Below are 17,568 nucleotides of genomic sequence, written 5' to 3'. Positions count from 1 at the left end.
CAGGCGTGAAAAAATTCACGCATGCGCACAAAGGTTCAAGGTTGGCTCATGCAAGCACACGTGATTCAAATCCATCAGGTTTTTGAAAAAAATAAAAAGGTCGGATACTTTTCTAACAGACCTCATAGCACTCTTCCATCTGCATAAGATGCAGAAAGCACTTTACACATGAATGCCTCACATTCACCCCGATGTTAGGCTGCTCCCATGCAAAGCACCCACTACACACTGGGACCAACTAGGGATTAAGGACCTCGCCCGAGGGCCCTTAGGAATTTTTCAGTCAGGCTGGGATTTGAACAGAGGATCCTGTGATCTCAAGCCTATGTGCAAGATTAATTTAGTAAGGCGAAAATAATTAAACCCAAAGGTCAATTCGACACCACACGATCATAAATATGACAGGGTAATTCACCTTGACCCTTGCACAAATATGATACCCACAATGACATGCAAGTTGTGCCAATACGATCCGCTTTGTCCCGCTTGATGCCACACTATATACAATAATGATTCCGTAGCCGATGACTCATTCGCTCTCAGAATTTGGCTGATTAAACCAATTCTCTCATCACTCCGAGAATCACAGACATTATCTACAGCTGCAGATTGGCTCGTGTGCATTGTACAGTGGAGAACACATTTGGAATCTTGTCTCAAAGATAATTAAACATTTGTATAAGGAGACAGATGTACACACCTATCCATTGAAACTGAATGATACTATATGCCACATCGCACCTTTAATGCTTGTCCAGCCTCATGTGATGTTGCATACATGATACACTTTGGTCTAACTGGCAAGTCACATCAGTTCACCATCATTATTTATGCTGATGTTCAAGTACAGCTCACTGTCCCAAGATGTCTGCAATGAATGTTGAATTGAACTTTGAACCTTGGGCTGGTTCAGCGTGAGCATTACTGCTGCTAACAGGTCACATCCCTTCCATACAAGGTGGAGCACAACACCACAAACTTTCAACATAGTAATCAATACTGCTTTTCACATACGAGAAATAAAATAAGCTCACTTTGTCTTCCCCCCACCTGCATGTAGAAATAAACTTTTGACGCCATGTTGTAATATACACCCATGTGAGTCAGGGTCTTGTGTGACATAACTGCACTAAAGAGATAACTGGCTATTTAGTTCCCACAAAACCCAACATATCAGCAAACACCATTTTATGATAAAGCACACAACTAGATTTCAATGGAATTCTCAAGCTTGACTGACTTTTCACAGTGAAAACTGTTCGGTGTAGCTGCAGAGTGCCTTTCTGCAGTCAAAATACTGTGGAAACACTAACCTCATGTGTGCCATGAGAAAAGTTCAAGCGAGCAATATTCATTCCAGATTTAATCATCTCCTTAAGCATGTCCACAGAACGTGAGGCTGGCCCTGTAGAATTAGCAAAAAGGAAGAGTTCAAAAACCATGTTAGTTTGGCATCATTTACTCAAGTGCCAAGTCTGCACAACTGTTACATTTGTCTTGTGACAAGGTTTCTTCTACTCATTCTCACATTTCCAGAAGAGCAATGAGCCCACACTGAGTTAAAAATGGTTACATCATAAGTAAGGGTGTAATGGTACATGTATTTGTATTGAACAGTTTTGGTACAGGGCTGTGCACGGGTGAGTTCGCGTTGCGTGTGTTTACATTCAGTGTTGCAAACTGATTGACTTTCTCACTAAATTCGATGACTTTCCAAACCCTCGACAACTTATTTTCTCAAAAGCGACTAACGAGAAATCTAGCCACTTTTCCTGGCATTACCGGAGACTTTTCTGATGTTTGCCGGCTGAAAGTCAAAGTCTCTGTTGTCACTGAGCGGCAGTGGGTCTCCCCCTCCACGTCACCAGCCTGTAAAGCTGCTGAGTGGAGGGATATCTACACAAACCTCCTCACTCGGACTCGCTCAGCCTACCGACCTCTTTTGCTGTGCTGTGATTAAATAGTCCCCAGACTTTGAGAAGTTATTTTATTTTAATAAGTGACAGCCAATTTTAATGGCAAAATAAATAAACCAAGAATCACGTTTATTTGTGGTTCCACATTTTTAAGGTGGTATTACTCACTTTTTTGCCTCTCCCACAATGTTTTATTTTTTAATGTTTTATAAACTTTATTTAAAAAGATATATTAACAAACAAACAGTTAATAGAAAGAGATAGAAATTCGGATGACAGACTGCTTCAAGTTTAGTGCACATAAACAATGTCAAATGTATATGTGTTGTCTTTAATTTTGATGTGTGCCATTATTACGGTAAACAAGTAATAACTGTGGATTAATTGCTGTATCTTGTCTGAGGTAATTGGAGCGTAAACATAATTGCCCTTTTTTGGGATCAATAAAGTTGTATGAAGAAAATAAAATAAATTGTACAAAAGTAAAAGGGATTCTTTAAAATTAATTCTCTTTAAAAAAAAAAAATCCCTTAGAGTGTGACAGTTTTGGACAAGTTAATTTTTCTGGCAAAAAATATGAAGATTGAATAAAATTGAACAGGGCTTCATGCTGGAACCGCTGTGCTGCTCTTTACTTGTGGAATGGTTTTGTTAAAAGCTGTTAACTAGAAATGTATTTATTTTTTTTAATAATATTTCATACATTTGTCATTTATTTCAGAACATTTTATTTAACTTATTACCAGGCAGCACTTTGCAATTTTATTTCCTGTTTGTATAATGTTACAATAAATTGTTGGTTTAAAAAACAAGCAAATTTAGGTTTTGCATTTTGTTCCCATACTGTACCGAAAATGAACTGAACCGTGACCTCAGACCGAGGTACGCACCGAACCGTGATTTCTGTGTATCGTTACACCCCTAATCATAAGTACAGACAACATCCTCAACAAATGTACAAAATAAAAACACTCCTTGTGGAATTCATGTCTTGAAAGAAGGCATTTCGCATTTGTCAGTTCCACATTATATTTGCATATCCCCAGAGTAATGAAATTTATATAAAACAGTGCTGCATTCCATGTTTAAGTGTATGTCCATCTGTGTTGACCAACCAATGGTGCAAATGATGCCAGTGTTGCGGGCAGTGGTGGGTTCAGAGTCAATATCCAGTAGGCACATGTGTTCCAGGAAAGTGTCAGCCATAGCAGCATTGAGCTGCTGTGTCTGGATGAAGGCAGAGCCCACGTCGGCCGTCTTTGACTGAGGCATAATCACTGGAGTACTGCAAGCAAAGAAAAAAAAAAAAAAAAATCCACACAAAGAAGTTAAAAAGGAAACGTGAAGGTTACAATAATATTGATATTTAACTGGATTGGGACACCTGGACAGTGATTAATTAAATACAGGTATGAAATTGGGAAATTTTAAAATTAAGAAATCCTTAGATATGAGGGAGCATTGTAGCCACACCCCCCCCAAGGAAAACATTTTGAGAAGTCTAACTTACATTGTGAGCTTTAATACACAAATTGACTGAATTAAGAACTTTGAATAGAGAACAGCCTTTCACTTTGTGAAATTTTGTAGCAATGGTGCACTGTCTCTTCTCCAACATTGATTCTTGTATCAGGGTTTTTTTTCCCCCTCAACTGAAAATTGAGGCCCTGCACCCCCTTGCTGAAAATGGTTTTTTAAGCATTATTCTGCACCATCCCCCACTCAGTGCTCCACTCTCTTGCATCTGGTGTCATTTCCCTGATAGGTTTTACTACAAAAGCCCCTGTGTAGGCTGCAGTACTGTCTCAACAAAGAGGATCTAGACTTGTGTTGAGATAAATCCGAGTACAATGTTTGTACACTATGCAACAGTGATGGTTTAAACAAATAAGGTGAGTCATTATGAACAAGCACATTTGAGAGAGAATATGAATTTAGTTCACACAGAGCACTTCAACACCACCGCTGGTCACAAAGCTTCGTACACCGGTTTTACACACTGGAAGGCTAGCAGCAGAGGGCCACATAGAGCTATAAAGAACACTGTAAAGTGATACAATCTACCACAGCCAGATACAGGTCAAACAACATTTATGCATTTCTAGTCTTGATCATAAGGTTGCCACAGATCAGATATCGGAATCAGCTTCCGATACAGACGTAATTCACGTATCGGAAGAATACCGATTCAATCCCAACATTTTCCGATACCAGGCAACAGCCACTGTGAATCATCTCAACTGCTGTTTTGCTCTCTGCCCATTTGCTATCGAGCGGAAGGTTTTTTGAAGCCAAGCTGTTTGAGAGAGACCTCTTCCGCAGTGTTCTAGCTGTGGGTAGTGGCAAATTTCTGCCCGGCTCTCTGATTCAAATCGTCTCTTCGCCAAGCACAGATTTTCTGAAAAGTTAACTTAATTGTTGCTGAAAATGTGTGCTAAGAAGTTAGCTGCTTCACTGTCTCGAGGCTGTTAAACACCAGCTCAGCAATACAGCTAAGGAGGACAGCAAATAGAGATTCTGTCTAATGAAAAGGAAAAATTTGTCATTAAAATACTGCGCGAGTATCACCGATACATTTATTTTACAGTTGAAAGGCTTCGTGTTTCCAAAAAGTTCGAAGTTTGCACAGCATGAAAACAGCGAGCAAGAAAAAATAAATAAATAAATAAAAAAAAAGCGAGCGAGAGGGGCAGAGGACTTCATTTTAAATTTTTACTCTGTAACACTTGCTTTGGCAATGTAAACATATGTCTCCCATATCAATAAAGCTCTACTGAAATTGGAGAGAGAGAGACTGCCATCTTTTCTCTTCAAGTATGTAAAGTCTTAAGAGCATGTTCACAACTTTGACCCTTTGAACAGACATGAACCTCTACTCCATTTCATTCATCTGTGTTAGCGTAAGGTTACCAGGGCCTGAAGTTAAACCATAAAGCTCCCTCTGTCTAAATTAATTCAACAGCCAACACACGTATGCTTCTGAACAATAGGCTATTAAAATGACATCTTTAAAAAAAAAAAAAAAAAAATCTCACACACCCCACAACAATAACATGGCATCTCCTTTCTTCACCATTACACAGTACAGCCTGAACAGACCATTACATTGTTCGGTGCATGTGCACTACGTAGGTAGCTCTGCAAGTGGCTCCTGCCGAAAACCGTGGGGAACAGTGCAGGAATGAATCCTCTTTGTAAATAGACATGATAGTCTAGACAGAAATCATGAAAAGTGGCTTCATAAAAATGTTAACTGGCATTTTTGAGTAGTATATTGTTTCTAACTTGTTCAAATGGTCCAGTTCACAGAAAAATAGGATACCAAGCTGATATTTTACTTTCTAAATGAACAATGAATGTTCACGGTAGATAAACAAACAAATTTAAGCATTCATTATTTCTATGCATTTTCCTGATAACATGACAAAAATCATACTCTTATGATCTTAAATGTTCAGTAAACACAATGAACATCTTAACTCATCACTTTTACATGTTCTATGCATTTCATTAAGTTCTAACTGGTGTTTGTAATTTATTGATTTAACAGTGGTGACAGAATACCGCTTATGAGGAAGAAACTACTAACAAATGGTGCATGTATTCTGATGTCCAGGTTATGTTATTTAAATCATGACCAACACATAAATGAACATTACACCAAAGAATTAAAGACAAATGTGTAACATCCACATAATGCAACGGTGCATGTTTGTTGTTGAGAGAACACATCTTATGTACCGCCATTCAAACATCAATCATGTCCTTCAGCTTTCGCTTTTCTTAAACATGATAAACTTGATATGTGGAAACTTTCTTAAACAATATTCAAAACAGAGCAACACAATATCAAATTGCACATGCTGGACATCATTAGCAAAGGGCTTAGGCTGAAATACTATGAAATTTTGCCTAAAAGGGATACATTTCTAAGTACAGTATGTTTTTTCCAATGAAAACTTTAATTTGAGCTTGGTATCCATTTTTCCAAGAAGAATGGATTCCAACAGCTACTCAAAAATGCCACTTCCTGAAGAAAGAAAAGTGTGGTAAGTGGTCTAGTCTATTGGCAGCTTTTTGGCCAGCATCTGTGACTATGGGCACAGAATGTCAAGGTTCTCACCGGTGCAGTTGAGCATAGAAAGCCTTTGTTCTTTTTTTTAATCCAATTATCCCTCTTGTTCGGCAATTCAACTGGTGCATTTCTGCCTAAATGCTCGTTTTCAGCACAAGTCATTGCGCAAGTGCGCACACAGTGGAGCTCCTAATCCATTAAGATGATATTAAATCCATCAGTCACTTTTACAGCTGATTATATAGAATGAATGAACATGTAACTGTTTTACCAAGCTATTAAATAAAAACATTACAAATAATTAACTTTATTAGCTGCTTCAAATTGGAGCAGGAGAGAGGGAGGAAAAAAGAAGATGGAAGTGTGTGCACGAGAGGGCTGAGCCGCTCCAAAAATAGCCTCTCCCAGTCCTCGTAGCTGGTAGGCACGCAGATAATGGGCTTGTACAGCCTCGTCCTCATCACCAACATGCCTCTATAACCCTCGTAGTAACCCATACACAAATTGCCCCACGCTGTTGTTGCTAAATTTTGAACATCTTGAAATTAGTGCCACGTTCAGAGATGAGCCTCATTAACTGAAGATACTGAAACATGACAGAACTTAACTATTGGTGTTATGGGCAAGAGTGCGGGACATTATTATTGACTGTGCCTAATGGTTCCTGATAATTCGCCAACAAAACGTACTATTAATCGTAACAGGTTCCAACAGTTCCTGAGAACTCCTGACACCTCTGCCCTAAATCATCAAATTCATAAAGAGCAGCCAAGAATGTGTACTTCGTGGCTTCGTGACTTATTATGTGTAAATGCAGCATAAAGCCAACTTTCTGTACACAAAATTCACAGGAGGTATTGACAGACAAAATCTTATCAATACTGGGGCAGCAGCTATCGATTATTTAGTAATAGAATATTATATTGATTAATCAGATCAATTCAATCAATCAATTTTTTTTTTATATAGCGCCAAATCACAACAAACAGTTGTACTTCTGTGTTTTTAAACAACAGTCGAGGGCTCTCCCTAAGTAATGGCACAATGTCGCTGCGTCATCACGCAGATGGTCAATTTAGTGCATCCCTGTTTGGATCTTTCCCGGTGTCAGGAGTTCTGCTCAGCACTCGTCCCACACCGGACCGCAAGTGCAGGCAGTCCGTGTAATCCTCAGTCAGTCAGGCCACATGTGAATGTGACCACAGCCTGTGAAAAACTGAGCTCTGGAGTGCAGCTCTGCACCCTGTTAATGAAAACTTGATTTAAAGTGCACGTAGAGGGCCGAGTCTATTCACCTGGCACCCAGGGAAGCAATGCCGTGTCAAAATGTCTATTCGCTGGCTGAATAAGGCACAAACTGTCTTGTCGCCCGACGATGGTCGGGCCAAAGTCTTGATATTTGCTTAAATGGTGATGGGGTGTGGCTTTCTGTGTCCCTCCCCCCGTCTTGTAAAATTTAACCATTTTAAAACTTTGAAAAAAAGTTGGTGGACTGGCACACACTCTCACTCAATCAAGCGAGAGAGAGTGTGTGCCAACTACAGGAGTGTCACACTACTCAGCCTCCCTGGTAAAGTCTACTCCAGGGTGCTGGTAAGGAGGGTTCGGCCGATAGTCGAACCTCTGAAGACGAACAATGCAGGTTCCATCGTGGTACAACCGACCAGCTATTTACTCTCACAAGGATCCTCGAGAGTGCCTGGGAGTATGCCCACCCAGTCTACATGTGTTTTGTGGACTTGGAGAAGGCGTATGATTGGGTACCCCGGGAGATACTGTGGGAGGTGCTGCGGGAGTATGGAGTCCCTTCTCAGGGCCGTCCAATCTCTGTACTCACAAAGTGAGAGCTGTGTTCAGGTGCTCAGCATTAAGTCGGACTCATTTCCAGTGGAGGTTGGCCTCTGCCAGAGCTGCGCCTTGTCACCAATCCTGTTTGTGATATTCATGGACAGGATATCGAGGCCTAGTGAGAGGGAGGAGGGTTTCCAGTTTGGTGGGTTCAGGGTCTCATCACCGCTTTCTGCAGATGATGTGGTCCTATTGGCTTCATCGGCCGGTGACCCCAAACACTCACTGGATCGGTTCGCAGCTGAGTATAAAGCGGCTGGGATAAGGATCAGCACCTTTAAATTTGAGGCCATGGTTCTCAGCAGGAAACCAATGGATTGCCTACTCCGGGTAGGGAATATGGCCTTGCCCCAAGTGAAGGAGTTGAAGTACCTCAGGGTCTTGTTCACGAGTGAGGGGATGATGGCGCGTGAGACTGGCCAGAGAATCTGTGCAGCAGGGGCGGTATTGCATTCACTCTACCGTACTGCTGTGACGAAAAGGGAGGTGAGCCAAAAGGGCGAAGCTCTCGATCTACTGGTCAATCTTCATTCCTACTCTCACCTATGGTCATGAGGGTTGGGTGCATGACCGAAAGAATTAGACCACGGGCACAAGCAGCCGAAATGGGCTTCCTCAGGAGGGTGGCTGGGTGTCTCCCTTAGAGATAGGGTGAGAAGTTTGGTTATCTGTGGGGAGCTCGGAGTAGAGTTGCTGCTCCTTCACGTTGAAAGGAGCCAGCTGAGGGTGGTTCGGGCACCTGGTAAGAATACCTCCTGGGCGCCTCCCTAGGGAGGTGTTCCAGGTACATCCATCTGAAAGGAGACCGTGGGGAAGACACAGGACTAGGTGGAGAGATGATATCTCCACACTGGCCTGGAACACCTCTGGATCCTCCAGTCAGAGGTGGTCAGTGTGGCACAGGAAAGGGAAGTCTGGGGTCCCCTGTTGGAGCTGTTACCCCCGTGACCCAAACCAGGAAAAGCGGTTGAAGATGAGTGAGTGGTGGACTGGGTCCCTGCGTGAATTTTTTTGAATCCCCTTTTCTCTGCAATTCAGCAGATGCATTTCAGCTGGAGATTGAATATGCATGCCTCGCAGTTACCTTTTTTTTTTTTTTCTTCAAGTTACTGTTCTTGTGAAGCATTGTGTGTTGTCCCAAAAAGCAAAAATTAAAAAGCGAAACACTCAGAGTCTGAGCAAAACACAGAAGAAAGAGTGGACTTCTGCTGAGAGGATCTTCTTTCAGAGACTGGTTCGTCAGTGTGGCCGAGAGCTGCGACTAATCCAGTGTAAGGGGAGTGCTGAGCCCCTCACGCTGGGCAGAGAGACAGCAGCCAGATAGTTGCAAACTTCGACTCAGTACCCGCCCGAGCGGAGAGCAGCCAGCGGACAACACATGTTTTTAAAAATACGCAAACACACTGCTTCACTTTAAATGCACAGTAAGCTCTTTCAGATGATCAGCGTAGACAGTCTTTCTTAAAAGGTTTATTTTACTCTTTTGCATCGCGTTAGAAAGCGGTAGCTTTTGGTGCTACAGATTAGCTCGTGTGCACGCTCTAGTCTTCTGGGTTTTTTTCTGGGGATGTTCCAGCACCATACACAGGCCTGGCATATGTATGACAACGTTAAATGGAGCTTGAGGCACAGAATTTGCCTCGAATACTTTTGTAATCGAATTATTCGAGTTACTCGACTAATCCTTTCAGCCCCAGGTCCTTTTTCACTGAACTTTATGTCAGACAACGTGGGTGTCTTTCTGGAATCTATGAATACCACTAGTGGTCCTTGAGAAGCTGAGTGAAGAGAAGTGGCTTGTCATAAATTAAAAAAAAAAAAAAAAGTTAACGAAACATTCAATGACATCCCAGACATATGCTTAATTTATTTAATTTATTAATTTATATAGTGCCAAATCACGACAAAGTCGCACCAAGGCACTTCACATGATTCACAACAACACAAATTAATCTAAATTCAAAATTAAAAGCAAGAAAAGCACAGTTAAAAGATAAAACACAGTCAGAATAAAAGAAATTACAAAGCAAACATAATAGATTAAAAAATTAATGATAAGACAGTCTAAAAAAGTGGGTCTTCAGTCTTGATTTAAAAATCTCCAACCGTGTCAGACTGCCAAATAACAGCAGGTAGATCATTCCAAACAGCCGGACCACGGTAGGAGAAGGCTCTATACCCCACAGACTTTTTGTTCATCCTCGGAACAGACAGAAGCCCTGCGCCCTGCGAACGCAAAGGCCTCGCAGGTACGTAGGGCTTAACCAAGTCCGCCAAGTAGGAAGGCGCCAGTCCATGAACAATTTTATAAACCAACAATAAAACTTTAAAATCCAATCTGGCAGAAACCGTAGCCAATGAAGGGATGCCAGAATGGGAGTAATGTGGTCAAACCTTCTACTTTGCGTCAAATTCTGGCAGCAGCATTCTGCACCAACTGAAGTCCTCGAATGCTAGACTGCGGCAGACCAAAAATAAAGCATTACAATAATCCAATCTAGAAGAGACAAATGCGTGAATCAGAGTCTCAGCATCAGCCATAGACAGGACGGGGCGAATCTGTGCTATATTTCTCAGATGAACGAAAGCAGTCTTCGTAATTTCCCTAATGTGGAGGTCAAAGGACAACGTAGGATCAAAGATTACCCCAAGGTTCCTCACTTTGTCAGTATGATGTATAACACATGAACCTAGGCTAAGCCCAGCTGATCAATTGGTGCCGATGTCTTGCTGGGCCAAGAACCGTCATTTCAGTCTTATCAGAGTTCAAAAAGTAGAAAGTTGCTAGACAGCCAACTTCTCACTGCTGCAAGACAGTCCTGTAAAGATTTATGTGGACAGGATTTCCAGCAGCTATCGGCATATACAACTGAGTATCATCAGCATAACAATGAAAAGCAACCCCGAAACGCCGCAAAATGTTCCAAGGGGTGCCATATACAGGGAAAAAAGCAAGGGACCCAGAACGGATCCCTGTGGAACCCCGAACTTCATGCCCTTAAAGTCAGAGGTAGTGTCATTGCACAAACACAATGGGTACGACCAGACAGATAAGACGTCACCCACACAACGTGATTTGCTGATTTTTTAATTTCAAAATTTCAGCAGTAATGATCCTGATCTTATCTTTTATCTTATCCTTTAAAATAAAAAGTTATGACAAGTTTTTAACAACACCAATACTTTCACAGGACAACAAGCATCCAAGTCTTTAAGGACTGTCTCATTCCCATTTATTGTATGGTTGTGAAACCTGGATACTAAACCAACAACTGGATGCTTTTAGTACACAGTCCCTGATAGCGTTTGAGTACAGTTGGAATTATCTTATCAAATGAAGGGTTGCTACATCAGCTAGATATTTGGCTATGTGGAATGGCATGAGCCAGCATGCAAGTGCCTCAGTACTGAGGGACCCAGCAATTGGAAAGGCCAAGGGGACACCGACTTATTGGCCTGGATGCAGCCAATTTTCTTTGGACCTGTGACACTTGATTCCCACGTTTGTGAGCAAGTCCTTAATACTTGTATTCCACGGGGGTTCTGTTCTACTATGATCACCCACAAGCCAAAACAATGTGCAAAAATGGAATCAAAACTGGTTAATCCAGTCTGACTCTTAACAGGCTGTGTTATGAAGTGCAGATCTGGCAATCCACCCGGTAATGAAAGTATGGCCCAGTCACATGGCACTTAACAAAGGGCAACTAAGCCCTAATGAAACAAGAAATCTGGACTTTCGTTAGCATCATTTAACCTTCGCTCAGCTTCATTCCTGCAGCGGTCACTTCGTCAGGATTTTTAATACTGTTGAAAAATTTGAACAAAGGGCAACAAAACCTCAATTCATCCGTATTTAGTTTTGCTGCCGTTCTTGATGTTTTTTATTGTTTGCTTAGTTCTGTAATGTTAGCATTTAGTTTGACTTTGTTCAACCAGCTGAATGTTTTCACACACTGCAGAAGCCGGTTTGTGAGTGCTGCTGTCACAATTGCTGAATTTGAAACACAAAAAAACTTGGGTAATTTCCGACAGTACTTGAAACCAGCAGCAGCTCCTGCGTGCACTTGATTTTTTTTTTTTTTTTTTTTTTTTTTTTAAAATCAACCTTGCGGAGCCGACGCGTCGTAGACACTGCGGAGGACAACAAAAGCTTTACTAAAATTATAAAGTACCTTTACTAATGAGATGATAGATAGAAACTTAGTTTTTTTTTTGCTGAAAAGTTAACGCCGCAGACTTCGAGCCAGCCATTGGTCAGTCTTAGTACTTCCTCATAGAAGCTGTGTGATGACATGCGCAATGTGAGTGTCCAATCGGAATTGGTTCACCGCACATGTTTTTTCAAAATCCAATTGTAGGGCAGATTTACCTGACATGACAAACCAAAGATCGTTTTTAGGATTGATGTGTTACTAGTTGTCCCGTTTGAATAGCCATCTGGCCTGGTTGCTTCAATGCGCCCTGCACCATTAGCACAGTGATGAGTGAAAGTGAGCAGAACGGAGGGCCTCTGATGACAATCTTACATGCTCAAAGAGTGTGAGTTTTAGCCCCTTTCACACTGGGCCCACTTCCAGTTCCATCATGACGACGCAGGAATATCTGCGTCAGAGGTGCGCAGCAGGGGGCAGAGGAGGTGAGAATGCAGCCTTCAAGTTCTCTGCACAGAGAAGTCAGAGTGCACAGTTTGGGCTGTAGCCAGACTCTGATTTTCCTTGTGCTGAGCTTCAGGTCTGCGTTCTGAGTTCTGTTACAGTTTATCTTTCCTCCTTTGCCCGCGAACGAACGAATGTCCGTGAGCAAATGTGGAGATGTCTGAGTTCTACTTGATGTGGACATGTCCTGTCTCTGGCAATCAGTCTGTGAGCAGGACATATATATACTTTTTTTTTTTTTTTATAAACACAGTGATGAGAGAGTTTGAGGGGAGAACAAGGAACTAACTGCATGCAGCCAGACAGCTTTTTTTTGTTCACATGTGCGCGTGTGAATGAATCGTCCCTGAGTGGACTGGAGAAGTCCGGACTTTACTGGATGTGAACATGTCCCGTCTCTGGCAATCAGTCTGTGAGCAGGACTTTTATGGATTTTATTTAAACACATTTGTGAGTAGGGATGGGTATTGATAAGATTTTATCGATAGAGATGCCATTATCGATTCTGCTTATCGATCCGATTCCGCTTATCGATACCTCTTGTGAATTTTGTACTAAAAGTAGGCTTTACAGGTTTTCTACGTATTTAATTGAGTCTTAAAGTAAATAAATATGAAATTGCTCACTATATCCTTGATCTCTGGACATAAATAAAAATAAACAAAATGGTGTTTCGCTTTGAAGTTATGAATTACGACTGGACTCTATTGTTCTAACTTGACTTGGCAGAGAGAGACGCGCAGCGTTTAGAGCTGTGTGAACAGAATGGAGGACGATTCTCATTTCTTTCTTGCAACAAGACAGGAGTCCCAGTTAGTAACTTTAATCTGCACAAAAGTGACTCACGATTGACATATTCAGTATGAAAGTGGTGAAAAACAAAAAAAGCTGAAACCCAAAATTACCCAACACCACCTGCACAAAAATGTTTGAATTATAGAAGCTATGAAATTGCAATCTGGGGCTATCCAGACGATAAACTGCAGTGAGTGCAGCATCCATTAGTGAGAAAAAAAACAAAACTTTCCTTATTCAAATTCGTCCAGTAGTATTCTGCTCTTACAGGATGCAGGAGTTTTCTAGCTTGGCAGATAGTTCTGGAGGAAATCACTGAAGAAAGTAACACATTGAAAATATGGTTTGACCGAAACAAACTGTCATTAACTTAAATAAGACAGGGAGGAAATGGAGGTGTAAGAGTCCACTAGGTGTTCACAGGAAACATTTATGTATGTTCATTGTTAGTTGGTTTTATATTTTCTGTTGTGTTTCTATTCAGGTTCTTTTTGTCTCTCTAAAATTGTATAATAACAATCATTACAGATTAATATATAACAAAAATAAATGTAAAAAAATTACAATTTGTAATTCATTGACTCGTTTACGACAACAAACGCTTATTATACGGAAAACAAATGTACTCGAACGTGATGACAGCTGCAACTGCTTAATGCTAACATTTAACATTGAAAATGCCATAGACATGCTAACACGTTAGCGTCGCTCCCGTTTTTAAGTTATAAAATACATCTCAACTGTTTCAGAAGACCATAACAGGTCGGTTTAACATAAAAAAGTAAATACTCACAGACGTATGCTCTTTAGGGTTTTAGCAGGGGAAATTAAGATAAAACGAAAGGAAAGAAATGAATAAACGAAGCAATAGATCGAAGCACTGCTTCAATCTACGACGACTGCTTCGATTGGTTCAAAGCAAGCCGCACTGCAGAAAAGTTGAATACAGACCCGCTGCAGGGTCTGTAATCAATGTAGAGAAATCATCATTTTCCTGACAAACAGCCCCCAAAACAACGGCCACTCTAAAGGACCGATAACGAAATCGTTATGCAAAAAGCTTATTGATGTCGGTGGATCGAATCATTTCTTAACAATACCCCGAAAGGAAACCGGTTCTCGATACCCATCCCTATTGTGAGAGAAGAGCGGAGAGCTACAGCTGCAATCAGCATTTTTTTTCTGTGCTCTTTTTTGAACCGTGTAGCTTTCACTGCATTGTGTACGCGATACAAAAACAATCCTGCATGATTTATACTTCAGGAATAATGGAACACAACAGGGAAATTGGCGTCGGTTAAGGGTCTCTGCATTGAGCACAGGACGCAAAAAACAAACAAAAAACCACCATGTTTAATTTTTGGCGTCCGATTTGATTCATCCTTTGCGCCCCTTGCGCTGTTGTGGCTCGAGATAATCGTCTCCAGCGCTCGGTTGCTTCCACACAGCGTCGTCATGACGACGCAACTAGAAGGAGCCCCGGTGTGAAAGGGGCTTTAGAGATGCTCCACTCCTCAATACCTGTGAATGTTACTGAATGAGCTTGTGCAAGCTCTCTCACTCCAGCGTAAAGCACTGTTTACCATATCAATGGAGCGAGGGGGGAGGGACCACTCCTCAGAGTGTAAATGGGCCAAAGTGTGAAAGCTGCTTTCAGAGCAGGACAAAACACCCCAAAACACGGTAGAAGTTTGTAATGTGACCTTTGCGTAATAGCAGACAGAAACTGCTTTGAGATGAAGACAAACAAAACGCATAGACCATTTTGTATACATTGTTCAAAATGTGCATTTGTGTTTATTGTTTGAACCTTTTTGTTGTACAGTCTTTCACACAAGAGCCCAAATTACATTTATAAAGTGTCAAAAGAGTTGTTTATTATAGTTTACTGTGTATTTTTAATAAATGTGTGGAAAATTATTTCCGCTTTACTTTTTCCTTTTTTATTTCTGATTGTAAACCTTTATTACACTTAAACAACTATAGCGCATATATTCTGGAAGTGCAGGTTGTCCTAAAAAAACAAAAACAAAAAAAAAAAACAACAAAGACCTAAAACTTGATTATGGGATGCAGGGAGAGCTGTTAACAACAATAAAATATTTATGCCAGGCGAGTGAACTGTCCAAAAAATGCCCTCGGACCCCAGAGGGTTAAATATGACAAAATGAGTGTAGGAATGACAATCCAGCCCTTATGTACATGTGGCAACAGGTACATAATTCAAACGATTATATAAAAAGCTGTTCTGGAAGCCAGAATTCACGTTGTGGATCAGTGATCAGCTGGTAGAAACAACCGCACATGTGGACTCAATGCGTATTTACACAGCCTGATCAATTTACTGCTCTGATATATTCAATCATCTTTACACTTATATTTATTCCCCCTTTTGACAGTTTTGTTATAAATCAATATATATGGCTTAATTTCAATTTCAATTTATTTTCATTTATATAGCGCCAAATCACAACAGAGTTGCCTCAAAGTGCTTCACATGGGTAAGGTCTAACCTTACCAACCCCCAGAGCAACAGCGCTAAGGAAAAACCTCAAGCAGACCAGACTCAAAGGGGTGACCCTCTGCTTGGGCCATGCTACAAACATAAATTACAGAACAATTCACGGACGAATATACAAGAAAATGCTATTGGCGCACAGGACAGAATGATCACCAACATGAATATAACTCCCATCTCTGGATGGAGCTGCACCTTAAACAGAGAGAGGAAAAAAAACAAACAAAAAAAACAATCAGGCACCAGAAAGACAAAAAAATACTGGATAATTTGCCAGCATTAAACAACAAGAAAAACAGAAGAAATGATAAGGTGATCGCCGGCCACTAGCCCTAAACTTCACTAAAAGACCCAGAATTTAGGTAAAGTTGAGGTCGCGGCTTGCTCCAATTACTACTAAATGAATTAAAAGAGTAAAAAGCGTAAAACAAAAAAAAAAAAAAAAAACTGTACCAGTATGCTAGCCATATGAAAGGGAAAATAAGTGCGCCTTAAGTCTAGACTTGAAAGTCTCCACAGAATCTGACTGTTTTATTGACGCGGGGAGATCATTCCAAATAACAGGGGCACGACAAGAGAAAGCTCTGTGACCCGCAGACTTCTTATTCACCTTAGGGACACAAAGTAGTCCTGCACCCTGAGAACGTAAAGCCCAGGCCGGTACGTAAGGTTTAATTAGGTTAGCTAGGTAGGGAGGTGCCAGTCCATGAGTAATTTTATAGGTTAGTAACAGAACCTTAAAATCTGATCTCACTGGGACAGGAAGCCAGTGTAGAGACGCCAAAATGGGTGTAATGTGGTCGAACTTTCTGCGTCGTGTCAAAAGTCTGGCTGCAGCATTTTGAACCAAATGGAGACCCCTAATGCTAGACTGCGGTAAACCAGAAAATAGAACATTGCAGTAGTCCAGTCTAGAAGAGATAAATGCATGGATCAGGGTCTCAGCATCAGCCATAGACAGGATGGGACGAATCTTCGCTATATTTCGCAGGTGGAAGAAACCAGTCCTAGTAATATTTCTAATGTAGAGGCCAAAGGACAACAAAGGATCAAAAATTACCCCAAGGTTCCTCACTTTGTCAGTGTGATGTATGACACACGAGCCGAGGCTGAGCGTTAACTGGTCAAATTGATGCCAATGTCTCACTGGACCAAGAACCATCATTTCAATCTTATCAGAGTTTAAAAGTAGGAAGTTTCTAGACATCCAACTTCTCACTGTTGCAAGGCAATCTTCTAAGGATTTTATGTGAATGAGATTACCAGCAGTTATCGGCATTATAACTGAGTATCATCAGCATAGCAGTCAAAGGTAATCCCAAAACGCCGCAATATGTGCCCAAGGGGTGCTATATAAAGGGAGAAGAGCAGGGGGCCTAAGACAGACCCCTGTGGAACCCCAAATTTCATGTCATTAAGGTTAGACGTAGTGTTACTGTACAAAACACAGTGAGAACGACTGGTCAAGTATGACGTCAGCCATGCAAGGGCACTCCCAGTAATCCCAAAATGATTTTCCAGCCTATCAAGTAGAATATGATGATCCACTGTATCAAATGCAGCACTGAGATCTAACAGCAACAGAACCGTAGTGGTGTCCAAATCCATTGTAAGCAGAAGATCATTCACCACTTTAGTGAGAGCCGTCTCTGTGGAATGATATTTTCTAAAAGCAGACTGCAGTGGCTCAAAGAGATTATTCTCACTAAGATAGTCTATGAGCTGCCGTGACACCACTTTTTCCAGAATCTTAGAGAA

General features: G+C 41.2%; 1 protein-coding gene across 1 annotated transcript in view; it reads right to left on the bottom strand.

The window, feature by feature from the left end:
- pkma (pyruvate kinase M1/2a) overlaps positions 1 to 3,219 on the bottom strand; it is a 39,316-nt gene extending 36,097 nt beyond the window's left edge. The window contains exons 1-2 of the mRNA XM_034186493.1: positions 3,032 to 3,219; positions 1,314 to 1,405 (exon numbers count right to left, since the gene is read on the bottom strand). Of these exons, the coding sequence (XP_034042384.1) occupies positions 1,314 to 1,405; positions 3,032 to 3,188 (249 nt within the window). The 5' untranslated portion in view covers positions 3,189 to 3,219. The remainder of the gene's footprint in view (positions 1 to 1,313; positions 1,406 to 3,031) is intronic.
- Positions 3,220 to 17,568: the final 14,349 nt, after the last annotated feature.

This window comes from Thalassophryne amazonica, chromosome 2 (genome assembly GCF_902500255.1).
Source record: "Thalassophryne amazonica chromosome 2, fThaAma1.1, whole genome shotgun sequence".
In the NCBI taxonomy this organism is placed as follows: Eukaryota; Metazoa; Chordata; class Actinopteri; order Batrachoidiformes; family Batrachoididae; genus Thalassophryne; species Thalassophryne amazonica.
This window is presented reverse-complemented; position numbering and strand designations above follow the sequence as displayed.